Source organism: Mus caroli, chromosome 18 (assembly GCF_900094665.2).
Source record: "Mus caroli chromosome 18, CAROLI_EIJ_v1.1, whole genome shotgun sequence".
Taxonomy (NCBI): domain Eukaryota; kingdom Metazoa; phylum Chordata; class Mammalia; order Rodentia; family Muridae; genus Mus; species Mus caroli.
Window position 1 is genome coordinate 9,438,169 of NC_034587.1, and position 24,380 is coordinate 9,462,548.

Consider the following 24,380-nt stretch of genomic DNA (forward strand, 5'->3'; position numbering starts at 1 on the left):
TGTGTTCCACTCACCAGAAGTCTTAAGATCCTGTGGTGGGTGTTGTGGGTAGCTGGCGAGTGTCAGCCGACCCTGCGCCCTAGCTACCCTGGTGCTTTTCTGACCGGAAGAGGCTTGTGGCCCTACGTAGGCCGGATTTCTCTAGAATAATATAGTTTTCTCAATGAGTTAGTTGCTTTTTCATTTAAGAATATAAAATCTTCTCACAATAATACTTCATTTTAGTACAGTTTGTAATGAAAGCTCCAGCTATTTAGGTCATTTAGATCATATGAAAGCATGTCCCCAAAAAGTAAAAACACTCACAAATTATAGAAACAGAAGGCACGAGACTCACCCACAAAAGCCCACAAACACTGAAACTTAGTTTCCATATCAAGCTAGCGTATTCTACCTGGAACTCACTTTGTAGACCAGGCTGGCCTTGAACTCAGATGTGACTGGACCAAGTCTGATACTCTGCTTTCCTTGTGAATAAACCATGATTAGACCAAGTAAATTAGAAGGTTTAGTACTCCACTGTTAGATGAAAGCATATAGCTGTTATAAAAGCCAAGGAGCAAATAAGAATTTAAAGGTGTTATTAGTATTGATTTATCTCTTTAGCAAAATCCTGTGAGTATTAAAAGTATCTCTGTATGAAGGCAAAAAGTAAGGACTAATGCCAAGAGACAATCCCAGGACACCTGAAAATATAAAATTAAGTTTAACATTTTTACATTCTAAAATCCGTGTGTGGGCTGAGAGTGTGGCAGAGTGGCAGAGCCCTCACCTGGCATGCATAAGGCCCTAGCACCTCAAAAACAACAAAGTATCTAAGCATCTTTAAAATAACTGCCAAGTAAGAGAGTAGAGTAAGAACAGGTTTGTTGCTATGGGGTTCAGTCACTCACAGCCATCCTGGCTGTGGATGGGACGGTGCTGTTCTTATGAACCAATCACCTAATGAATAAAGGAGTCAATCACTGGGCGAGTAGGCAGGACATCCGGGTTGGAGGGAAGAAGAGGGGAAGCAGGAGAGAGTTAAGTTCCTTTTGTAACCAGACAGTGGAGGGGTAAGATGTAGCTGCTAGAGTTTCCCAGTGTCATGGCAGATCCACAAGGATTCGCTGCAAAAGGAATCAGAGTTTGTTTTTTGTTTTTTGTTTTGGTTTTTCGAGGCAGGGTTTCTCTGTATAGCCCTGGCTGTCCTGGAACTCACTTTGTAGACCAGGCTGGCCTTGAACTCAGAAATCCGCCTGCCTCTGTCTCCCGAGTGAGTGCTGGGATTAAAGGTGTACAGAATCAGACTTTAATAAGGCTTACAAGATTAGATTTTAGTTGTTGCACCCAGGGATTGAGTTATCACTGTTTCTGAACTAAGTTTGTGTTGAGTTTTCCTTCACGCAGGGGATCGTCTGGGTTCAAGAGAGAAAGGTACGGCAGCAAAGCATGGATTTGGCCGATGTGCACCACAAAGGTTGTGGGGGGTTTGAAGCATGGGGTTGGTGTGGTAATGACCCGCCAGTTAGAATCTATTGAGCTGAGTAGAGAAATTGTGGAGTTCAGAGTCAGAATCTCCACGAGATAAAAACAGGTCGGCCGCTGCCCTCCAGTGCATGGCCTGCCAGGCTGCCAGAGCAGAGGCACAAAGCAGGAGCGTGCCAGATTCTTTTTTAATATTTCCTACAACACAGCCCTGTGTGTTCTCAAGCAGGTATAAAAACAGATGTGTGGCCATGAGGAGGTGCTCCGTTAATCTTCAAAACTATTGTGTGCTTTTTATCTAGCCACCACATTTACAAACAGATCTTTATTAAAACAAAACAAACAAACAAACAAACAAAAAAACCACAAGCGATTCAGCAGCCGAGCCAAGAAATGGGATACAAGTCACTATGACTTCAAAGCTTATGATTGCTCTTTTAATAGAGCTCCAGATAACAGAAATGCAATTTATAATGCCAGATAAGTAAGACATTGCATTATGCCACTGTAATCTCGATTAGGCTAACAATCCCTATGCTGTGATTCTACTATATTTGAAAGACAAACTTCAAGTCTGGCATGGTGGTTCCTGTCTGTAACCCCAGCACTCTATAAGCTGAGGAAGGTATATTGAGAGTTCAAAGTCAACCATGGCTATGTATTGAAAACCTGTCTGAAGATGAGGATAATGATAATGATGATGGTGAAAAGAGAATAATAACTTCATAGAAACTACTTACTCACTTCTCATTTCCCCTCAGTTCTCAGAAGGAATTCGTGCATCTTACTGAAAGATGAATTTCATAATATTTCTGAAAAGCTATCTTAAAGGTACACCAAAGGTCTGAACTATTAAATACTAGTTACTACGTGAAAAACTGTTCCTGCAGTATGCTAGACTCCTTGTGTGCCTGTGCACCTGTAGCATCTGATCCTGCATTATTTAGACAGGCTTTACAGAGACCCATCACACATTTGGTCAAAGACTGATGTTTAAAGCAGGTCTACTACACTTTGTGACCAGAGCTCCTGACAACTTCCTGTCTGTCTCCTCTACATCAGATATCAAAGTGCAGGGAGCACTCACTGCTACTTAGACAGCAGGCAATGACTCTGGGGACAAAACAGAACCATCCCAAGAGAAAGGGAGGGGTAGGCAGAGTCTCACTAAGTAGCCCAAGGTGGCCTCCAACTCAGTATATGGTCCTGGCTATCTTCAAACTCATGGTGACTCTCCTGCCTTAGCTCCCGTGCTGAGAGGACAGGCGTGTGCCACCATACCACACAGCATTCAGAGTTTCCTTAGATGACTACCTCTTCTCAAAGCAAGACGAATGAACTAATAAAGACCCAGAGAGAAGGGACCATGAGGTTAATTAATTAGGATTAACCTGCCAGTTTGTAGTCAGCACTCCCTGTGCATCAGACCCCAGGGTATTCTGTTTACACCACTGCACTTCATCTCCTGGCAAATCTTAGAGGCTAAAGGGTTAAGGGTCTCCCACTAAGTCAACACCTTTGTCTCTCTAGACTTCTTTAGTAAAAGATGAGTTTTACACTGTTTTATTAAGCAGATAATTTAAAAATTAAAACATGTATTTTTCCAGAAATTAAACACACACCTACTAAACTCCTGTTCTACCTTAAAATCATACCTTCCTTGAACACACATTCATTAGGTACTACATAAGAATGAGAGTCCTGGATTACAGAGTGCTAAATACCATATGAAGCCAGCAATATAATTTGGCTCCAAAGTTATGATCTCAATTCAGACTTACTTAGAACACTGTATCATCCCTCATGTAAACAAACTAGCACATAAAATGATGCCAAAGTCAGAAATGCTAAGGAGGAATGTTTTTGGAAAACCTGAGATTTAATCATTAAAAGATGAAATGGTGAGAAGGTTGAGGAGAACAAGCTGGTCATGTTTTCTCTAGGTTGTACAAAACATCTTACAGGCTGTGCCTTATCCTGGGGGACTCCATTTTATGAAACTCCATTTGCCCAATTTGGAGTGGAAGTGCCGTGCCGGTGCAGAATGACTTTATCTGGTCTACACTGGCAAACAACTATCATCTGTACAGGGCAAAGTACGCACAGACCAAAAGCTTACTCATGCCAAGTAAAACATTACCTACAAACTAAGCAAAGGAAAACACTGACACGTGGCCAGACCAAAGCTACATCAGACCACACAGCACACAGATCAGGAAAGACACTTTATACTGCTGTGGCAACACCCACCAGATGTAAAACCATCAGGAGCATAGTATCAATGTGCAATGAACAGGCAACTTTGTCTCTGAGTCAGTTCAGTATACTCATCTCACACAGACCATTCAAATTGCAATCTACCTGGACTTGGACCTGCACCTTAAATCAGCTCTGACTTGAAGAGGCTCTGCCCACTGCCATCCCAAAACCTTTGCCCAGCTTCCTTGATGCCTTACCTAACGACCTGCCTTAGTCTCTTGGTGTCTATACCAGCATTCTGGTCCTGCCCTCTGCAGCCTCTTTAATCCTTCCCTTGTCATTTAGCATCCTGTATCTTCTTATATGCATGATCTTTAGAGTTAAGATTGAAATAGACTGCAAATAACCAATCTATCAAGCAAAATCAAAAGTATACGGGGAATTACAACCAAAAAAAATTGACTTTAGATAAAATGTACTTTTATCAGAGATTGTAAAGTATTTTTAATTATATTAAATTGTGTGTGTGTGTGTGTGTGTGTGTGTGTGGCTGTGAGCCAAGCAACACTTGGGCCCTTTCTAAGAGCAGCACCATTGAACTATCTGCTAGTCCTGTTAACACTAATATTCAATAAACTCTGATATTGTGGATAGAGAAACACTCCTATGTCTATAACAGAGGAACTCTAGCTTGTGTGCACCTGTAATCACAGCAGTGTGGAGGTGGAGGCAGGAAGATCATGAATTTGAGGATAAGCAGGAGTCTTTCTGAAAAAGGAGCTAAGAAATACATGAAATGTTCAATGCAGAGTTAGGGTTTTCCTGTGGCTCTGACAGAATTCTTTTAAAGACTGTTTTCAATGAATTTATACTAATGTTTTCTTTTCTTCTACATAAACATGTCATATATGAAATTTGTGATATACATACAAAGGTGGAATTTTTAAACTTGTGAATGACTTTGCAAGGCTTCTACTTTACTCATGAGAGAACAAATAGTCATATTTGCATAAAAAACATAAAACCAGTTGTGTGTTTCTGATCTTATCAAACCCAATTTCTAACCAAAAATTATAAATAAAATTTAACAAAAATAAATTAGATATCTTAATTCAGAAGAGACAGATCAAATATCTGTAGAAAATAATAAAATGAAAATGGAAATTTAAAAATCCCACAGACAAGAAAAATACTAGTTCAAACAACCAAAGGACATTTTCCCAACAGTTTAAAAACTACTGGGCATCCGTCCTGCTCCTCCCGAGATGTGGAGCTCCAGTGGCGTACTGTGGAACAGGGAAGCAGCAGAGGGAAGCCCATCGTGAAGCTAAGCTTACAGAGCTGACTACCAGTACCCAGCTCTAGGTGGAAGGCCTTCTGCACCTCTCACATGCATGATTGTTCTGGAATACACTTCCATCCCTTTGAATGAAATGCCACAACCACCCTGGCTGCCTCCCTGTTATATAAATGTTTGTTAAATATGGCCACATCAATGTATCCCAGGGATGTAAGCACGGGTTATTTCCCAGTCACCCAACCTGAACACGAATGAGGCCATTCTGAACTTTGATGGAAAGTGAAGTTTTCATTTCCTCTGATAATACTATTTAGTACTACTTTTGAACAGCTTTAACACAATGGCTTATCAGCTTATTAGACACCTGACACGTAAGCAATTGATTTTAAAAAGTCATCTCTGGGTGACCTACCCCTTCCTGTTTAGTGAAGAGATTAAGACAGTCACTCAACGCCACACAAGTCTCTCTAGAAGCTTCGGAGACAACATCAGCTTTCTGAAGAAACGATGGAAGCATATCTATAAACAAACAGAAATGGGTAAATGCAATGAGTGAGCTCTGAAGTGATGTCAAAGTAAAAGCACCACAGCATGTTATCAGCCCCCAGGCCTGCCGCTTCTGTGAAACCCCATAGTCAACACCTACTAATCAGGCAGTCAGAAAAGGACAGAGCTAAGGCTTTGAGGGCCCCAGGATCTGGGCAGTGCTGTGATGCTAAAGGAGCAGTCACCAGGCAGAGAGCACTGCTCACAACACAGCCTTCCTTTCACCACCATCTCTGCTGGGTAAGTAATGTTATTCAAAATCGAAGTGCTAAAACAAGACAAAAATAATTCTGTGGTTGACATGGAGGCTAACATGTCTGAAGGCGGCATTAATTCAACTTCCTCTAGCTCTTATTTGGAAAAATGTTTCCCATAAATGGGTATTTGTGCTTTCAATCCCCAATGGAAGCCCAGTGCCTGGTACTGTGTGCTTAAGCTAGGGACAAAGAAGGAAACAGCAATATCAGACTCTGATTCTGTCAGCAGGACAGAGCTTAACCATCTGCCTATTAAAAATAAAAAGCAAAAACAATGCCCATGAAAGAAAGCTGAAAATAGACATTTATCACTTAAAAATAAGTAAAATGTTGTGAATGCCCTGTCTACACTGATGCAAGAGAAATGTTTGACTTTTTGTTAAGTTCATTTAAGATCATTTAAATGTATTTTTCTACACAAATAAAATTCTTAATATTTAAGAAAACATTTCACTAAAATAAAACTGAAAAAGAAAACCTGCAGCATTCTTTGTATTTCAAATATTCTTGACTTATTTAAACCAATGTTGAGACCGTAAGCAAGGCCAAAGGCCAAAGAGTTCAAGCGACTCAAATGCTAGTGTTAGCAAGTGTCAGGTCGTGGCAGTGGGTCCCAGCCATGTGCAGTGGGCCCACTAAGACACAAACACTTCCAACTGTAAAGAAATAATGTTCTGAGGAGAAGAAAGTTAGGACGCAGGCAAATCACCAAAAACATGTGTACAGGTGTTTACAGTCATCACTCAGGGTGATAAACTGTAAATAACACACTTTCTCAGTCTTGCTTCAAATATTCCAAAATTGTCTATATTAATGGGATTTAAGGAGAAGGATCTTAGTTAGGAAAAGTACTTATCCAAATTTCTAAGGCAGAAGTAAAAACCAAAAGGAAAACGTAAGTAAAGCAATGAACTGCCTCCTTAGCCTGGACGTGCAGGCCGAGAGCATCCCTGCTCTCCCCTCCTAGGCAGCTCTCTGTGGACCGCTACCCTGGCCTCACAGACTGAAGGCTGCTAGGCTCTCAAATACATGGCTTTACCCACATTTTCTTTCTTCGTCAATCTTTGATACACACTATCAAGGTTTCTTCTCCACTTGCTTTTCAAATGGCTAAGAAAGTAGCACATGCTGGATGTCTGGTACTCCAGCAATAGAAACGTAACAGATGTCACACACAACTGTGAGACATGTGAGAGAAACAGAATCAGCCTTTGTCTTCCATAAATGTTCTGGGTAATCTAGTAATTCTCTTACAAATGACATTAAGATGAAATCATGGATCTGCTTTTAAGTAAATACCATCGCACACTTAATCATCCCCAATAAAGCCTAGGCTGTATAATTTCTGATTTAGATCCTTGATTAATACAAAACAAATATTAAGTGTCCAAACATGTAGGAAATACTTAAATGTACTTAAGCAAACTCATTCTACAAGCTTTCTAAACACACACACACACACACTGTGTGCATACAACACTACCCCCAGACAGATAGTCATGATTTCAGAGTCTGGGAGCATAGGTCAGAGCAAACGTGTAACAAGTGTGTGGGGCTCTCTGTTCAATTCTCAAGTGCACACACACAACTTCAGTTCTCCTGTAACGTGCTGTTAAAATAAGGTCTTGAGGTTAACGTTAATTTCTGTGGCAGTTTGCTGTAAGACCTGGGGACCCCTGGCTGATGATCTACCTTATACATATAGAAGACTAGCTCCCATAGGCTGGCTTTGTCGACATGATGTCTACATACTGTTACACACCCAGAAAGAACCAGGGACTTTCAGAAAGGTAAATAACTAAGAATCACTGACTGTGTTAGGCTGTTAGTGTGGAGCTAAGTGGCCAACACAAATGCAAGACGGTCAGCATGTCACCTTATTCGACCTCCTATCAAAATAGCATTGCTAACTTTGAGGAGAAAATTATTTTTCTACTGAAACTGTTTTTAAAGTCATAGAAGCTACTAGAAGATCACACAGGGAAAAACCCCCTAACTTTGGAGTCTGTAAAAAACTCAGTGTGTCATTTTTCATGATTGTACCGTACAATCTTTAATGGGGTATACATTTTTCATGATTGTACCGTACAATCTTTAATGGGGTATACTCTAACAAACGAGAAACTACTTGTTTCTTTTGTCTAGGTAGCAAATTAAATCTCAATTTAGGCAACCTTCTATCTAGAACAAGTCTGTGCTGAAGATAGTACTGCGATCACTGTGAGCCAGGCTGATTTCTTAGAAATACTAGTTTACCTACCTTTGACTTTGCTTCTTCCAAACCTTTGATTGAGATAACACTTCTCTAGGTATCACATGTCCTAATAGTCACAATTTTCTCTACTGGGAAAATACACACATTGCATTCCCAACACTAGTTCAATGCCATCCTCCCTAAAAGGCCTTCCTTGAAGATCCCTGTGGGCTTCATGGTAATGCTCACCCATTCATTTGTCAGTCCACCCCGCTATCCATATAAACTGTAAGCCTACTTGGTGCACGCCAGCTCTACACACAAACAAACACAAACACACACACACACACACACAGACACAGACACAGACACAGACACAGACACAGACACAGACACAGACACAGACAGAGACAGAGACAGAGACAGAGACAGAGAGAACAAAAGTAAGTTTTCAATCTGACTTTACTACCAGATCAGAATCACATGTACTCCTCGGAAAATCAGTATTCTTTCCTGAAAGTGGAAAAATTTATATGTACAAATAAAAAAACCTTCTCTTTTAAAAATGTCTATATAAAATGGTAACTTGAAAAACACCCAATAGTGACAGTATACACGGTCCAAGAATATAAATTTACCTACTGGTTCAAGTTGTTAGTTTAAAAATTATCCACTAAGTACATATATCAGAATGCTGTGTGTATTGGTATCTGTATGCTATCTGTATGTAATTTACATTAACTGCATGAAAGAATATAAGATATATAGCTCAAAGTGTAGTACTCAACGAGTTAAATAATAAAATGGTATCAAACAGCAAACAAATAAAGCCTTCTTTAAACATGCTAGCTATGCAGTGACGGAAGCCATTATGATGGATTAGAGGAGACAACTGTGAGGGAGAGGAGAGACTGACTTGGATCTTAAAGAACAGTAACACTGCTCTGTCAACTGGAGCTGGATGCAATACCCCATCTAACGCACTGGTCCTGAGAGAAGACCTGTCACAGTGAGGGCAGTACCACCTACCGGGCAGCAACCACACAGAAGGCACCACCTCAGGTACTGAGACAGGTTTAGGAGGGGTGTGTTTCTCCTGCTCTTCGGTTCGTTATTCTGGTTTGTTTGGGGTTTGTTTTTTTTTGTTTGTTTGTTTGTTTTTTTGTTTTTTGTTTTCGAGATAGGGTTTCTCTGTGTAGCCTGTAGACCAGACTGGCCTCGAACTCAGAAATCCGCCTGCCTCTGCCTCCCAAGTGCTGGGATTAAAGGCATGCGCCACCACCGCCCAGCTTGTTGTGTTTTTTAAAAAGATTATAAAAAAGAAGATATGTACTTGTGAGTTATAGAAATAATATCTTATTCTAATGCACAAAAAATGTTCTAGAGAAAAAAATAGAATAATAGAAAGTTTTGTCTTCATATAACTTGTATCTAGAAAGGGAAAGAAGCCACTTGAAGACTTTAGAACAAATGGAGAAAAATGTAAGATTAGAAAGAAAAAGAATGCATCCTGGTTTGTTTTTTTTTTTAAGTCTTTTTGAAGGTGGAACTTTCAAAGCAGAAGACCCTGTGGGGTAGGATAGACCCTACTGGATCAACAGTCAACCAGCAGATCTTTATTTACAAATAGGAAGAAAATGAAGCAGTAATATTCATTTTAATCTAACTGAATAGAAACTCCTTCAAAAGCTGATTGGCTTGATCACTCCTGACTGATGTTATAAGAAGAAAATAACTGAAATAGACAGTAATTAGGGCAGAGCCATGACAGAGAGGGCCCCACCCGTAGGCAGGCCAGGGAAGCATCCTGGTAAGACCTGGGTCGTAGAGAATGAAGAGAGGGAAGGCTGTGAGGATGCTGGTCAGTGTGCCAGGCTGCTGCACGTGTGAGAGCCGTTCATATGGTGCTCTCCGGGCTGCTACAGACTGGCGGAAGGTGAACACATTTGGTTGTAAGGCACACTGCCTCACCTGCTGGCCTCTGTCCTTAACCCTGTTGTTTCAAAGCCAGCCTGGGCACAGGTTAGACGCTCCTCTTCAGTGGCTATGATGGAGCTTACTACAGCAACCCTGGTGGCCTGTGCCTTTCCTTACTCAGTCTATCTTTCCAAAAAAGTAGAGAGCCACTGACAGCTGGAACAGACACACAAAGCTACATAAAGATGACACAGGGTACGAAAGGAGAATGTGCAACATGACTCGGAAACATGTTGTAGATTTGGTTTAACGTCTGTATTATGTTAATCGGGTTGCCAAAATTGCACAAGAATCCAAAGTAAGATGCTCAAGGTCCCAGGTGGTTCTGATTGGTAAATAATGTTGCTGGCAGCCAGTGACAGGGCAGGGAGACAAAGGTGGGATTTTAGGACTGGGGGCAAGAGGCCGTGTATGTGTCTTTCATTCGGGAACCCAGAACATTGAGGCAGGTAGTGAGGAGCTGCTGGGGCAATTTGAGCAGTCTTAATTGGCTACAGCAATACATGCAGCAAGAACAGAGATGTCAGGAAGTCTGAAGAAACTACATATAAGAAGATGAGAAAGAATTCCTATCTCACACCTTGTGATCAATATATACTAAGAAACCTGACACGCAAGAAAAAGTTCATGTTGCTGAACAGAGTGCAAAGAGATGAGACTCCTAAAGTAAGTGGACCAAGGCCATAAAGCCAATCAACTCAGACTTCATCAGAGAACCTTCAGGACTAAGGCCTGGTTTGTAAAGACACTTCTAACTGCACCGAAGAATAGCCTCCAGAGACAGATGGGGAAACACTGTGGGATTCTGTGGGAAAGACAGCTCTGGTGAACATAAGAATAACAGAAGGGCTGACAGGGGGAGGGGCAGTGCTGTGTAGGAGGTGGGAGGGTGGGGAATGACATCAGACAGGCAGAGAAAGAAAGAGTGACTACAGGCTCAGGAAGCTGTGTGAACTGATGATGCAGTTTTTGAGATGAAAGACAGAAAGAACACAGGGCTGAACACAACACACAAAAGAGCTGACAGAACATAAGGCAACCTGCACACTGCAGGCTGGAGACGCGTGCACTCCGTGAGTCGGACCCTGCTTTTCTGAAATTAGGCTAACAAAAGGCAATCATCAGGCCCACAGTGCACTGAGTGACATCACTGCAACAGCAGAGCCAGGGGAGGGGAGGAAAAGCAAGGCTGACAGGTAGGCTACAGTGAGCAGCACAGAGCTGGGTGTCAGTCAGAACAGGAACAGGCATGAGGGGCGCTCTGATGCACTTCTTCTATGTTGGCTAGTTTTTATGTCAACCCAACACAGGCTAGAACCATTTCAGAAGAGAGGACACCAACTAAGAAATGTATCCCACTAGACTGGCCTGTAGGCACAGCTGTAGGGAATTTTCTTAACTAGTAATTGATGTGGAAGGGCCCAGCCCATTGTGGCTGGTGCCATTCCTGGGCTGGTAATCCTGTTTGCTATAGTAAGCAGGTTGAGCAAGCCATGGGGAGTAAGCCAGTAAACACCACCCCACCAAGGCCTCTGCATTAGCTCCTGCCTCCAGGTTCCTGCCATGTTTTGAGGTTTGATCTTTTGGTAGCTATTGTAATACTAAATGCAAGCCTGGAGTCTACACATAGCCCCCATGACCCTGCCCCCAAATTATTTCTGACTGGTAAATAAAGATACCAACAGCCAATAGCTGGGCAGAAGAGACATTAGTGGGATTTAGGTGGGCTTTGGGGGTCAGAGGAGAACCATGAGAGGAGGAAGGTGAATGGAGAGGAGAGAAGCCACTATGAATTAGGAAAATGCAGGAAAAGATGCCTTGAGTTAGGTGAGCCATAAGAACATGGCCCCGTGTGCTGGCCAACTGGAGTCAAGAGCAGGCCAAATGAAAGCTAGTAAATATTAAGTAATAATGGGATTATTGATAGGAAAATAGATTCTGACAGCATGAAGGGTAGGCAGCAGCACAGCTATTGTGCTGTTTAAGAATTACTGTAAATACAAAGGCTGTGTGTGTCTTTCATCCAGGAACTTAAATACCAAAGGCAGGGTAGAAACCTCAGGATGGGATTAAATAATTATTGAAACAGCCCCTGTTTGAGTTTCTGGCTGAATTCCTTCCATAATGAACTCTGATGTAGAATCATAAGCAAAATCCTTTCCTCTCCAAAATACCTATGATCATAGAGTTTTATCACAGCAATAGAAATCCTAACCAAGATACACTCACAAGTGTAAAGCCTTGAAAACACATACACTGCGGAGCAGGGATTAAGATGGAAAAAGTTTTTCCTTTGGTCCAACAATAAAGAAGGGCACTTTGTTTATTGCGCAGGGTGGGAACCAGAATGACTGAGAACACCTAGACTGTGAATCATCTAGTTAAGAAATCCCAATTTCGGCCTTCCTGTTTCAATCTGGCCTGTAGAGCGTATCCTCTGCCACAGGGCTCCATACCCAAATATCCCGGGAGAGAGCCACCCTCCCAAGAGTGCCAACAAGCCTGTGAGTACAGGCAAAACCCCCACTGCTGTTCAGAGGGACCCCACCTCCACCCCCACGCTGAACCATCAGGACACTGAAACCGAGGAGCGAGGCCTGGGACAGGATCCTTCCGGTTTCCCTTTGCACTCAGAGCTGATCCTGTGCCACAGTGCTAAATACACAAATACATCAGGAGAGAGCAGATCTCCCAGGAGAGCCTGAGCACAGGTAAGACCACCACTTCTGTTCAAATTCCTGGCTCAAGAGGGACCCCCCCTCCCAGAGCTACCAGGACACAGGAATCAAGAAACACCTGGGAACAGGATCCTTCTGCTTTCTGTCTGCACCCTAGAGCTGACTCTGTACCACTCTTCATGCCCAAATTCCTCCCAGACAGAGAACTGGTCTCCTAGGAGTACTAACACAGAGGTTTCCTGGAGGGACAAGCCACAGACAGAGTTGCAAGACCAGCTAACCCCAGAGATAACTTGATTGTGAGAGGCAAGCTCAAGAACATATGCAACAGAAACCAAGGCTACTTGGTATCATCAGATCACAGTTCTCCCACCACCGCAAGCCCTAGATATCCCAACACACCAGAAAAGCAAGACTCTGATTTAAAATCACATCTCATGATGATGAGAGAGGACTTTAAGGACAAAATAACCCCCTTAAAGAAATACAAAAGAGCTGGGCAGTGGTAGCTCACGCCTTTAATCCCAGCACTTGGGAGGCAGAGGCAGGCACATTTCTGAACTCAAGGCCAGTCTGATCTACAGAGTGAGTTCTAGGACAGCCAGGGCTACACAGAGAAATCCTGTCTCGAAAAGAAAAGAAAAGAAAAGAAAAGAAAAGAAAAGAAAAGAAAAGAAAAGAAAAGAAAAGAAAAGAAAAAGAGGAGAGAGACAGACAGACAGACAGACAGACAAGAGAACACAGGTAAACAGGTAGAGGCCCTTAAAGAGGAAACAAAAAAAATCACTTAAAGAATTACAGGAAAGCATAACCAAACAAGTGAAAGAATTGAACAAAACCTTCCAGGATCTAAAAACAGAATTTGAAACAAAGAAATCACAAAGGGAAACAATCCTGGAGATAGAACACTCAGGAAAGAGATCAGGAGTCATAGATACAAGCATCACCAACAGAATACAAGAGATAGAAGAGAGAATCTCAGGGGCAAAAGATACCATAGAAAACACTGACACAAAACTCAAAATTCAAAATGCAAAAAGCTTCTAACCCAAAACATCCAGGAAATCCAGGACACAAAGAGAAGACCAAACCTAAAAATAATAGGTATAGAAGAGAGCAAAGATTCCCAACCTAAAAGGCCAGTAAATATTTTCAACAAAATTATAGAAGAAAACTTCCCTAACCTAGAGAAAGAGATGCCCATAAACATACAGGAAGCCTACAGAACTCCAAATAGATTGGACCAGAAAAGAAATTCCTCCTGTCACATAATAGTCAAAACACCAAATGCACAAAACAAAGAATATTAAAAGCAGTAAGGAAAAAAGGCCAAGTAACATATAAAGCCTGACCTACCAGAATTACACCAGACTTCTTACTAGAGACTATGAAACCTAGAAGATCTTGGGCAGATGTCATACAGACCTCCAGAGAACAAAGTGCCAGCGCAGGCTACTATACCCAACAAAACTCTCAATTACCATAGATAGAGAAACCAAGATATTCCATTACAAAACCAAATTTACACATTATCTTTGCACAAATCCAGCCCTACAAAGAATCCAGTCCTTTCAAAGATGAAAAAAAACGCCGACACAAGGATTTGTGTTTTTCTACATCCTAGAAAAAGCAAGAAAGTAAACTTCTTTCAACAAATCCAAAATAAGATAGCCATACAAACCAAAAATAACATCAAAAATAACAGGAAGCAACAATCACTATTCCTTAATATCTCAACATCAATGGACTCAATTCCCCAATTAAAAAAACAAACGACTAGATACATTAAAAGGACCCAGCACTTTTCTGCATACAGGAAACCCACCTTCGTGTCAAAGGCAGACACTTCCTCAAAGTAAAGGGCTGGAAAACAACTTTCCAAGCAAATGGTCCCAAGAAACAAGCTGGAGTAGCCATTCTAATATGGAATAAAATCAACTTTCAACCAAAAGTCATCAAAAAGATTAAGGAAGGACACTTCATACTCATCAAAGGAAAAATTTACCAAGAAGAACTCTCAATTCTGAACATCTATGCTCCAAATGCAAGGGCAGTCACTTTCATAAAAGAAACTTTACTAAAGCTCAAAGCACACATTGCACCTCACACAATAATAGTGGGGGACTTCAACACACCACTCTCAGCAATGGACAGATCATGGAAACAGAAACTAAACAGAGATACAATGAAACTAACAGAAGTTATGGACCAAATGGATTTAACAGATATCTATAGAACATTTCATCCTAAATCAAAAGAATATACCTTCTTCTCAGCACCTCATGGTACCTTCTCCAAAACTGACCATATAATTGGTCACAAAACAGACCTCAACAGATACAAGAAGATTGAAATAATCCCATGCCTCCTAACAGATCACTATGGATTAAGGCTGGTCTTCAACAGCAACAAAAACAACAGAAGGCCCACATATACATGGAAGCTAAACAACGCTCTACTCAATGATAACTTGGTCAAGGAAGAAAAAAAAATTAAAGACTTTTTAGAATGTAATGAAAATGAAGATACAACATACCCAAACTTATGGGACACAATGAAAGCAGTCCTAAGTGGAAAACTCATAGCTCTGAGTGCCTCCAAAAAGAAACTGGAGAGAGCATACACTAGCAGCTTAACAGCACACTTGAAAGCTTTAGAACAAAAAGAAGCAAATATACCCAAGAGGAGTAGAAGGCAGGAAATAATCAAACTCAGGGCTGAAATCAACCGAGTAGAAACAAAAAGAACTATACAAAGAATCAACAAAACCAGGAGCTGGTTCTTTGAGAAAATCAACAAGATAGATAAACCCTTAGCCAGACTAACCAGAGGGCACAGAGATAGTATCCAACTGAATAAAATCAGAAATGAAAAGGGAGATATAACAACAGAAACTGAGGAAATTAAAAAAATCTTCAGATATTACTACAAAAGTCTATACTCAATACAACTGCAATATCTGGATGAAATGGACAATTTTCTAGATAGACACCAAATACCAAAGTTAAATCAGGATCAGATAAANCATCTAAACAGTCCCATAACCCCTAAAGAAATAGAAGCAGCCATTAAAAGCCTCCCACACCAAAAAAGCCTAGGACTAGATGGGTTCAGTGCAGAATTCTATCAGACCTTCAAAGAAGACCTAATACCAATACTTTTCAAACTATTCCACAAAAGAGAAACGGAACCTAATTTATTCATGAGGTGACTGTTATGTTAATACCTCAACCACACAAAGACCAAAGAAAGAAAGGGAACTTCAGACCAATTTCCCCTATGTGTACAATACAAAAAATATTCAATAAAAGTCTCGCAAACTGAATCCAAGAACACATCAAAACAATCATTCACTAAGATCAAGTAGACTTCATCCCAGGGATGCAGGGATGATTCAGTATATGGAAATCCATCAATGTAATCCACTACATAAACAAACTCAAAGAGAAAAAACACATGATCATTTCGTTAGATGCTGAAAAAGCATTTAACAAAATTCAACATCCCTTCATGGTAAAAATCTTGGAAAGATCAGGAATCCACTGCCCATGCTTAAACATAGTAAAAGCAATATGCAGCAAACCAGTAGCTAACATCAAACTAAATGGAGAGAAACTTGAAGCAATCCCTCTAAAATCAGGGACTAAACAAGGCTGCCTTTTCTCTCCCTATCTACTCAATATAGTACTTGAAGTTCTAGCTAGAGCAAATAGACAACAAAAGGAGATCAAAGGGATACAAATTGGAAAGGAAGAAGTCAAAGTATCACTATTTGTAGATGATATATTAGTATACTTAAGTGACTCCAAAAACTCCAGAGAACTCCCACAGCTGATAAACAACTTCAGCAAAGTAGCCAAATATAAAATCAAACAAATCAGTAGCCTTCTTATACTCACAGGATAAACAGGCTGAGAACAAAATTAAGGAAACAACACCTTTCACAATAGTCACAAATAATATAAAATACCTTGGTGTTACTCTAAGTAAGTGAAAGATCTGTATGAAAAGAACTTCAAGTCTCTAAAGAAAGAAATTGAAGACCTCAGAAGATGGAAAGATCTCCCATGCTCGTGGCTTGGCGGGATTAATATAGTAAAAATGGCCACCTTGCTGAAAGCAATCTGCAGGTTCAATGTAATCCCCACCAAAATTCCAACACAACTCTTCATAGTTTGAAAGAGTAATTCTCAAATTCATTTGGAATAACAAAAAACCCACGGTAGCAAAAACCATTCTCAACAACAAAAGAACTTCTGGGGGACTTGGCATCCCGGAGTTTCACGGAGAACTTTAAATTGATATCTGTGTAATTAGTAAAGAGAATATTATAAACACACACACATTAGAAAGATAGGGTTGGCATGGAAAAACAAACGTTTTTGCATTTATTTTACTGTGTGTGAATGTGTGTCTTCATGTATGTAAGTGGTTGTGTGACCTTAGCACATATATGGAGGTAAAAGGGTAGCAGGGAAGCGTTGTCTTCTTTCACCATGTGGGTTCTAAGGATTGAGCTCAACCATCAGGCAAGCGCCTTTACCTGCCTTTGCCTGCTGACCCGTCTTTTAGGCCTACAAAACAAATTTTAAAACTCCCATCTACAATTTCTGGAGTCAGAAAGGCATTAGGACTCGAGATTACAAAATCAAGGGATTAAACACAAAAGAAGACAAAAGTGAAAGAAACAAACTAGAAAATGACTCTTAAATTACCAGATGCAACATAGAAGGAGCAGGAGGTAGCCCACCATGGTCTCGCTCAGCCCACTGGAGCCTCGCTTAGTTCACCAGAGCCTTGCCCAGCCCACCGGAGCCTCGCTCAGCCCACTGGGACCTCACTTATCCCAACGGAGCCTCGCTCAGCCCAACGGAGCCTCGCTCAGCCCACCCGAGCCTCGCTCAGCCCAACGGAGCCTCGCCCAGCCCACCGGAGTCTCGCTCAGCCCAACCGAACCTCGCCCAGCTCATTGGGACCTCAGTTCACTGGAGCCTCGGCCCACTGAGGCCTCCCTTAGCTCACTGGGACCTCGCTAAGCCCACGGGAGCCTCCCTTAGAGATCTGACCTCCACACAAAGGCCAACATGAAGCAGAAAGGCAAAATGCAACGTGAAAACTTGATTTTCAGAGAAACTAAGAGCTAGGGAATGACATAGGAAAGTTCCATACATATCTGTCATGTTTTTCTTCTGGTGGAAGAAGAAAAAAAAAAGCAAGACTTTTAAGAGAAAATAGTTTTAAAGTTTTCTAGATTGAAGAAAGATCCCTACTGAACTTGTAAGCTAGGAAACAGACTCAAGCAAGCTATAAACAGGGCAACAAAATTCAAACCTACACACAGAATAAAACTACACAACATCAGAGATACACGAGGCAGGGAAGAAAGCCTGCTGAAGAGCACCACATGCAGAACGAGCCGAGTCAGGAGAGGGTGGGGCTACATCTGCAGATGCAGATTCCAGGGCCTGGGGCGTGGCTCAGCTTCCAGAGCACTTGTCTTCCATGCTCAGACCAAGAATCAGGGAAAAACTAAGGAAGAAGGTGCGAGGTAAGGGCAAAATAAAGACACAAACACATGCACGAACACAAAATAAATGTCAAAGACACAAGCACACATGCACGAACACAAAAAAAAGTGTCAGAGACACAAGCACACAGGCACGAACACAAAATAAATGTCAAAGACACAAGCACACGCACGAACACAAAATAAATGTCATTGATCTTTCTAAAAGAAAACAGGGAATCCAGGGGGGAAGAGCACGTTATAAAAAGCTACAGGCATTAACCGTGGGATCTCTGCAGCCAAAATGCAAACCATGCAGTTTCCCTAGCTTCTTCCCTATTTTGGTTGCTTCTAAAAGGTCTTAGTGACTTGAACAAGCTCACATTTACTAACCAGAAATGCATTCCTCTCTCCCCAGCGCCTAGAGAAATGCAGTGCAGATAGATAAGCTAGAGAAGTAGTAGGTCATCTCTTTCATTCTGCAGAGAAAGGGAGAGGAGGGGGGAGAGGGGGAAATGGTGGAAAGGAAGGGGGGAAGAAAGGGGAAGAGGGATGGAGGGAGAAAGATGGATTTCATATATGTAACATGCTCAAAGGCTGGGAGAAAGCACTCACAGAGGTGAGGAAGGCTGTGTGAACCAACAGAGTACAAGAGAGGGGACAGTAAGACCAAGGTCACCAAGGAGTGAAGGTAGGGGTGGTGCCACAGGAGTCAACAGCACTGCTGAGCCATGCCCCAGGAGATGTGCTAGCCATTGGACAAGCCAGGCTCCTATCCTTATAAGGTAGGGCTGCTGGCCCTTAACAAGACTGAAAAGCCTGCTAAAATGCCTGTAAACTTGTTTTTTACTTTTATGTCAGCTAAGGTTCTTTGAAGAAACTTACATGAAACAGATATAATCACATGACTGTAGTTCTTTGTGTGTTGGGGTGGGGAGGGTAAAGAGGGAGGGAGGAGAGAGAGAGCGCTCTGGAGAAAACTTTGCTCATAAAGCTAAATTCTCTGCCCACAGCAGAAATGAATCTGCCAACTTTCTTTCTAAACCAAGCATGTAAAACAGAACTATAAACCTAAACAGAGCGTGCTCAGGAATGTGCCCTGTCCTACGCATGCCTTCCTATATGAGCATGTGTGGGTCTCTCTTTGTTCAGGAGAGCTCTGCTTCCACACAATGTTAGTGCTCTCCTTGCTCAAGGATAAGTTTCCCTACCCTCGTCTGGTTGTGTGATGGGGCTGTGCATTCATCAACATGCAAACACATTTTGTTCTGTTACAGAGGGAGCAAAGACAAAGCCCTAATCTACTTCTCCACCTATGCCTTGAGAAGCCTCCGTTTGCTGATGCCATCGGAGATCCAAGTGCAAGCAGGTTTCTGCCATGGAGCCTGGCTCCACAAGGCATGGTAGAATGGGTAGGAGGAGCATTCTCACACAGCAAAAGGCAGCACCAGTCTAAGATTTACAAAACAGTGTTATCACAACCAGAACTGGGAGCTGGTGAGAGGGCCCAGGGGTTAGTGGCTCAGTGGATAAGGTACCTGAACTGACCGCTACACCTCGTCCTCTGTCCTCCACACACACACATCATGGCACAAATGAGCAAGCACTGTGCCCACACACCCACAGCAGCACAAAGTCACAAAATCCAACAGAGGAGTGTCGAGGAGCATTCATAGTCTCTCTGTCCCGCCCCCTTACCTTTGGCCACATCACACTCCTTAATCATTTTGAGAAAGTTGTAAATTTCCCTATCTAGTCTCTGTTGACATGTTTGTGCTCTCTGAAAGAAAAAAAAAGACAAATTTAAAACAAACCAAATAAAGGACTTTCAAAATTACTTATACATTAATGTTTCTATCAACACTTGCAATTTGGAATACATATAACACAGGATATAAATAAAGCATTTAATCAAGTAGTTTAATAAGTATTTAATTCCAAACACATTCAACATCAGTCCTGTAGACATCACCTAACTACTTTAATTAACAATGCCCACTCTCGTTATGCCATGAATATATAGTTCATTTCTTTGATTTGCTAGATTTCTGAATAAATTCACCAAGAGATTATAAATTGCATTTCTTAAGGATACATTTTTAAAACTGTTTTTTGTTTCAAAAAACCCAGATGGCTCTAACATTTGGAAATCTCAAGCTGATTTTTCATTCAGCATTTTAACTACATGCTGCCACCACCCACATCATCAGACGAAGCAGGACATTTTCTTAACTGAGTTGAAGCTCACACAAACAAGGTAAAGTCAATTACAGAGAACATTCTTCCTTGGAACTCTACATTTCTTCATAGTAAGATCCCTAGAAGTAAAACAGAAACGCAAAAGCCATACTCTGACTTGTACCTCCGCCTAGAGCAGATTCAAAGATCAAAATGAAAATTACTGTCAATTTTAAGTTGGTTTTACATAACAAAGAGAATGAACAAGAATCATACTGGAATTTATTCTAGCCAGATGGGGGTGATTGCACACCTTTAATCCCAGCACTGGGAGGCAGAGGCAGACAGATCTCTGAGTTCAAGACTGTACTGGTCTACAGAATGACTTCCAGGAAAGCCAGAGCTACTCAGAGAAATCCTGTCTCGAAAATAAATAACTAATTAAAAAAATACGTATCCTGCAAACCATGACCTTGGACATACTATAATTACTGCTGTGAGCAGAATAATGGACTCGGCTTCTTTGCTTTGTCCTCGTAACCCCAACTGGCCCATCACAGAAAGCATTTGCTTATTCAAAATGAAACCCAGTGGAGCAGTGTGCCAAGGTGACCCAGGTAAGCTCTCTTTTCTCCCATTTCACCTTATAAATTTTTTAACTTTTATAAAGCCCAACCCAACCACAGCAGAATTATTCATGGGACCACATCAGTGATAGGCAGTGTTCTCTTTTAAGTTTGTGTTATCCCTTCTGTTTTGAGACTCCTAATGACATCTAAATATAATTCACGTTTACTTATTTATTCGAGAGAGAATACTTATTCCATATAATTTGAAACCACATAAAAGAGCTGGTTTGCTGGCTCATTTTCTCAGACACTGCCTGTGAATACAGGCTGGAGGGAAAGTCCATGTGGAAACCCTGCAACCAAATGAATCACTCTTGACTTACTAACAGAGAACCACTCTCACACAGTGCACATTAGGATTCCCGCTCCTGTCCAAGTCAATGCTAGCACCCACTTGTTTCCTTCCCATGGTGAAAGTTATTTAAGGAAGCACCGGTTCTGTCTGCAGACTCCTTATCTGGTGCACAGTACAGCTCCTGAGTTGTAACTGAAGGCGAGCCACCTATTCACAGTATGATCTTCACATACTGAAGTCACAAGCCTCTTCACTTGGCATTTTTATGTCAAAGCTTTAAAAAATGTTCCCTTGCTCAATGGTTTATAAGGTACATAAAAGTCAGCTTAAAAAGGAGTTCATGAACACACAGTATTAAGGTAACTCTTAGCAAATTAATCCCAGCGCTCAGAAGGCAGAGGCAGGCAGATTTCTGAGTTTGAAGCCCGCCTGGTCTACAAAGTGAGTTCCAGGACAGCCAGGGCTAGACAGAGAAACCCTGTCTCGAAAAAAAACCAAAAACAAACAAAAAAGATAACTCTTAGCTGACACTAAAAGGGACAGCAGTTTTCAATACAATAAAATAAACCACATGCTCTAATTTGCTATCCCCCACATTGACAGTTATAAAAAGCAAAACTCTTCTGGGTTAGGCAGGAGCCACACATCTGTCAGTCCTGGTACTAAGGTAAAAGCTGGGGCCAGAGTATCATGAGTTCTCTCCCAGCCTGGGATATACAGTGAGACCATGCTTCAAAAATTAATGCGTGTGACTACTTTGCGGTGTCTGGCATGGTGCCTCATTATTGAGTTCTAAACCATTGACATTATGCCAGGGAAGCTGAAGTTTTAAATTTGATTTATTCAGTATATAAGTACAGTCTCATTATAAGCAATGTTCTAATATTAACATCTGACAATATTTTTAACTTTAACCAAGTTATCTGTACAGACGATCTACACAGCAAGATGGACACCATGAGCACAGAGGCCTAGTGCATCAGACAGCTGCACCGTGAGCAGCCCACTTGAAATCATCTCCTGTTCCATTCTGTCCACACAATCTTTAGCTATCACATCCACTGACTCAAGCTGATGTTCTTCTCCATACATGGCTGGACCTAGGCCTCCAGCACATAGGCAGCAGATGTACACTTCAGTCTTCAGCAACTGGAGCAGGGCTGCCCCTAAAGCTGTTGCCTGTCTGTGGAACCTGTTCCCCTAACTGGCCTGCCTTGCCTGGCCTCAGTGTGAGAGGATGCACCTAGTCCTGCAGAGACTTGATGTGCCAGGGTAAAAGGATCTGGGGGGTGGGGTGGGGTCCTCCACCCTCGAAAGAGGATAAGGGGAGGAGGGATGGAGTGAGGAACTCTGTGAGGGGGAACGGGGGGGAGAGGGCGGAGGGGGGTTGGAGAAAAGAAGTGGCCAGGATGTAAAGTGAATGAATGAATGAATGAATGAATAAATAAATGAAAGAAAACAAACAAACAAAAAGGATGATGCTCTTCTTCCTTGTCCTGACTCAGAGGGTCACATAAAACTGCATCAAGCCGGGCAGTGGTGGCGTAAGCCTTTAATCCCAGCACTTGGGAGGTGGAGGCAGGTGGATTTCTGAGTTCTAGGCCAGCCTGGTCTACAGAGTGAGCTCCAGGACAGCCAGGGCTATACAGAGAAACCCTGTCTCGAAAAACCAAAAACCAAACCAAAACAAAAAACACAAAAACCAACCAACCAACCAACCAACCCCTGCATCCAGGGAGTGGGTAGCAAGGGAAGAGTACAGTGGTCAGGAAGGAGCTGCATCAGAGATGCGTGCTACAGAGAAGCCACATTTGGTTCATTAAGCATAAAGCATAGTACGTAGTACTTTAGCAATAAAAGTAGCTACTAATATATACAACAGGACAGGAAAAGGAGACAGCCCAGAAGGGCACAGACTGGGTGGCTCTGCTCCCGTGCAACTTGAGAGCAGGAAGTTGGCAGCACTTCTAACAACACTGCCAACAGGAGTATGGACAGTGACCACCTGGACAGTGGGGACAGACAGCTTCCAGAGATAGAACAAGGAGCTTTGTGAGGTGACAGGCATGATCCGAAGCTGACAAGTGAAGGGGTCACACAAGACATATATATTTCTTGGAAGACATGAAACTGAAAATATAAAATGAGATCACCTTATAGCATAAAAACCCTACCCTCAAAAATAACAGATGGTAGATGCTAGTTTTTCAGAAACAGCACAGTGGGGAGGATTACAGTGGTCACTGTAAGGCTTCTTAGCTCTGGCCATGTGTACCTGAAGACCAGCTGCCCTGTCTTCCCTTGCATAACACAAAGCACAGCACATGGTTCTCTTCTAGAACCTGGCGACTAGCCTGGTCCGCAGCTGTCTTAATGGTTTACGTTGTAATAGATGCTCACAGAAAAATACAAACTAAAATGCCCTGAAAGGAAAGTAATTGTCCCTCACTGCCCTGCTGCCAGTCTCCGAGCCCTGTCTGCCATTTCCTGTCCCAGAGCGGCAGCTGTTCATGTCTCCTCTCTCCAGGGATGCTCTACCCCAACCTAAATGTGAACCCGTGCATCATCCTACTATACGCTTTAGTTTCTCCCAAGTAGTATCTTTTGTTTGTTTCTGGGTTTTTTGAGGCAGAATATAAATGAAAGCCAGGTTAGCCTGAAACCCCACTGTGTAGCAGACTACTCTCAAGCCTTAGGCAAGCCTGCTGCTAACCTTCTGAGTGCCAGAATTCCAGGTGAGTGTGCGCCACTATACCTGACTTTCTGCTCTTTGCACACTATGCACCTGTAAAATTTATCAGTATATCAAGTGTGCTATAATTTATAGATGCACTGTCTTTACTAGTCCCTCAGTTTGTACATATTTATTTTTCTGTAGATTCATTTTAGTTAAGAATCACTTAACTAAGTCAAATAAACAAACTCACTCAGTTCCATAGTTTAAACTAAGCATTCTATGTTAATTATTTTGTATATCACAAATGTAGCTGAGCTCCTAAAGAATTCAGTGTCATCAACAAACAAAAGCCTCACTTGGTCAGCACCACCCACAGTATTCGGGAGTCCACGTACTGCTGGCCACTGTTCCTTCTGATGACGTCACACATTCTCTGCCTGCTTCTATCCTGAGCACTTGAGGTGTTTCTGGTTAAAA

General features: G+C 41.9%; 1 protein-coding gene across 4 annotated transcripts in view; it reads right to left on the bottom strand.

Moving 5' to 3' along the window:
- Osbpl1a (oxysterol binding protein like 1A) overlaps positions 1–24,380 on the bottom strand; it is a 186,133-nt gene that overhangs the window by 105,709 nt on the left and 56,044 nt on the right. For 3 of the 4 annotated variants that reach the window (XM_029471901.1, XM_021150443.2, XM_021150445.2), the window contains 2 exons: positions 19,823–19,904; positions 5,379–5,485 (listed from right to left, as the gene is read on the bottom strand). In XM_029471901.1, the coding sequence (XP_029327761.1) occupies positions 5,379–5,485; positions 19,823–19,904 (189 nt within the window). Of the gene's footprint in view, positions 1–5,378; positions 5,486–17,333; positions 17,567–19,822; positions 19,905–24,380 lie in introns of those variants that run through there. The other variant, XM_021150446.1, reaches the window with a different exon arrangement.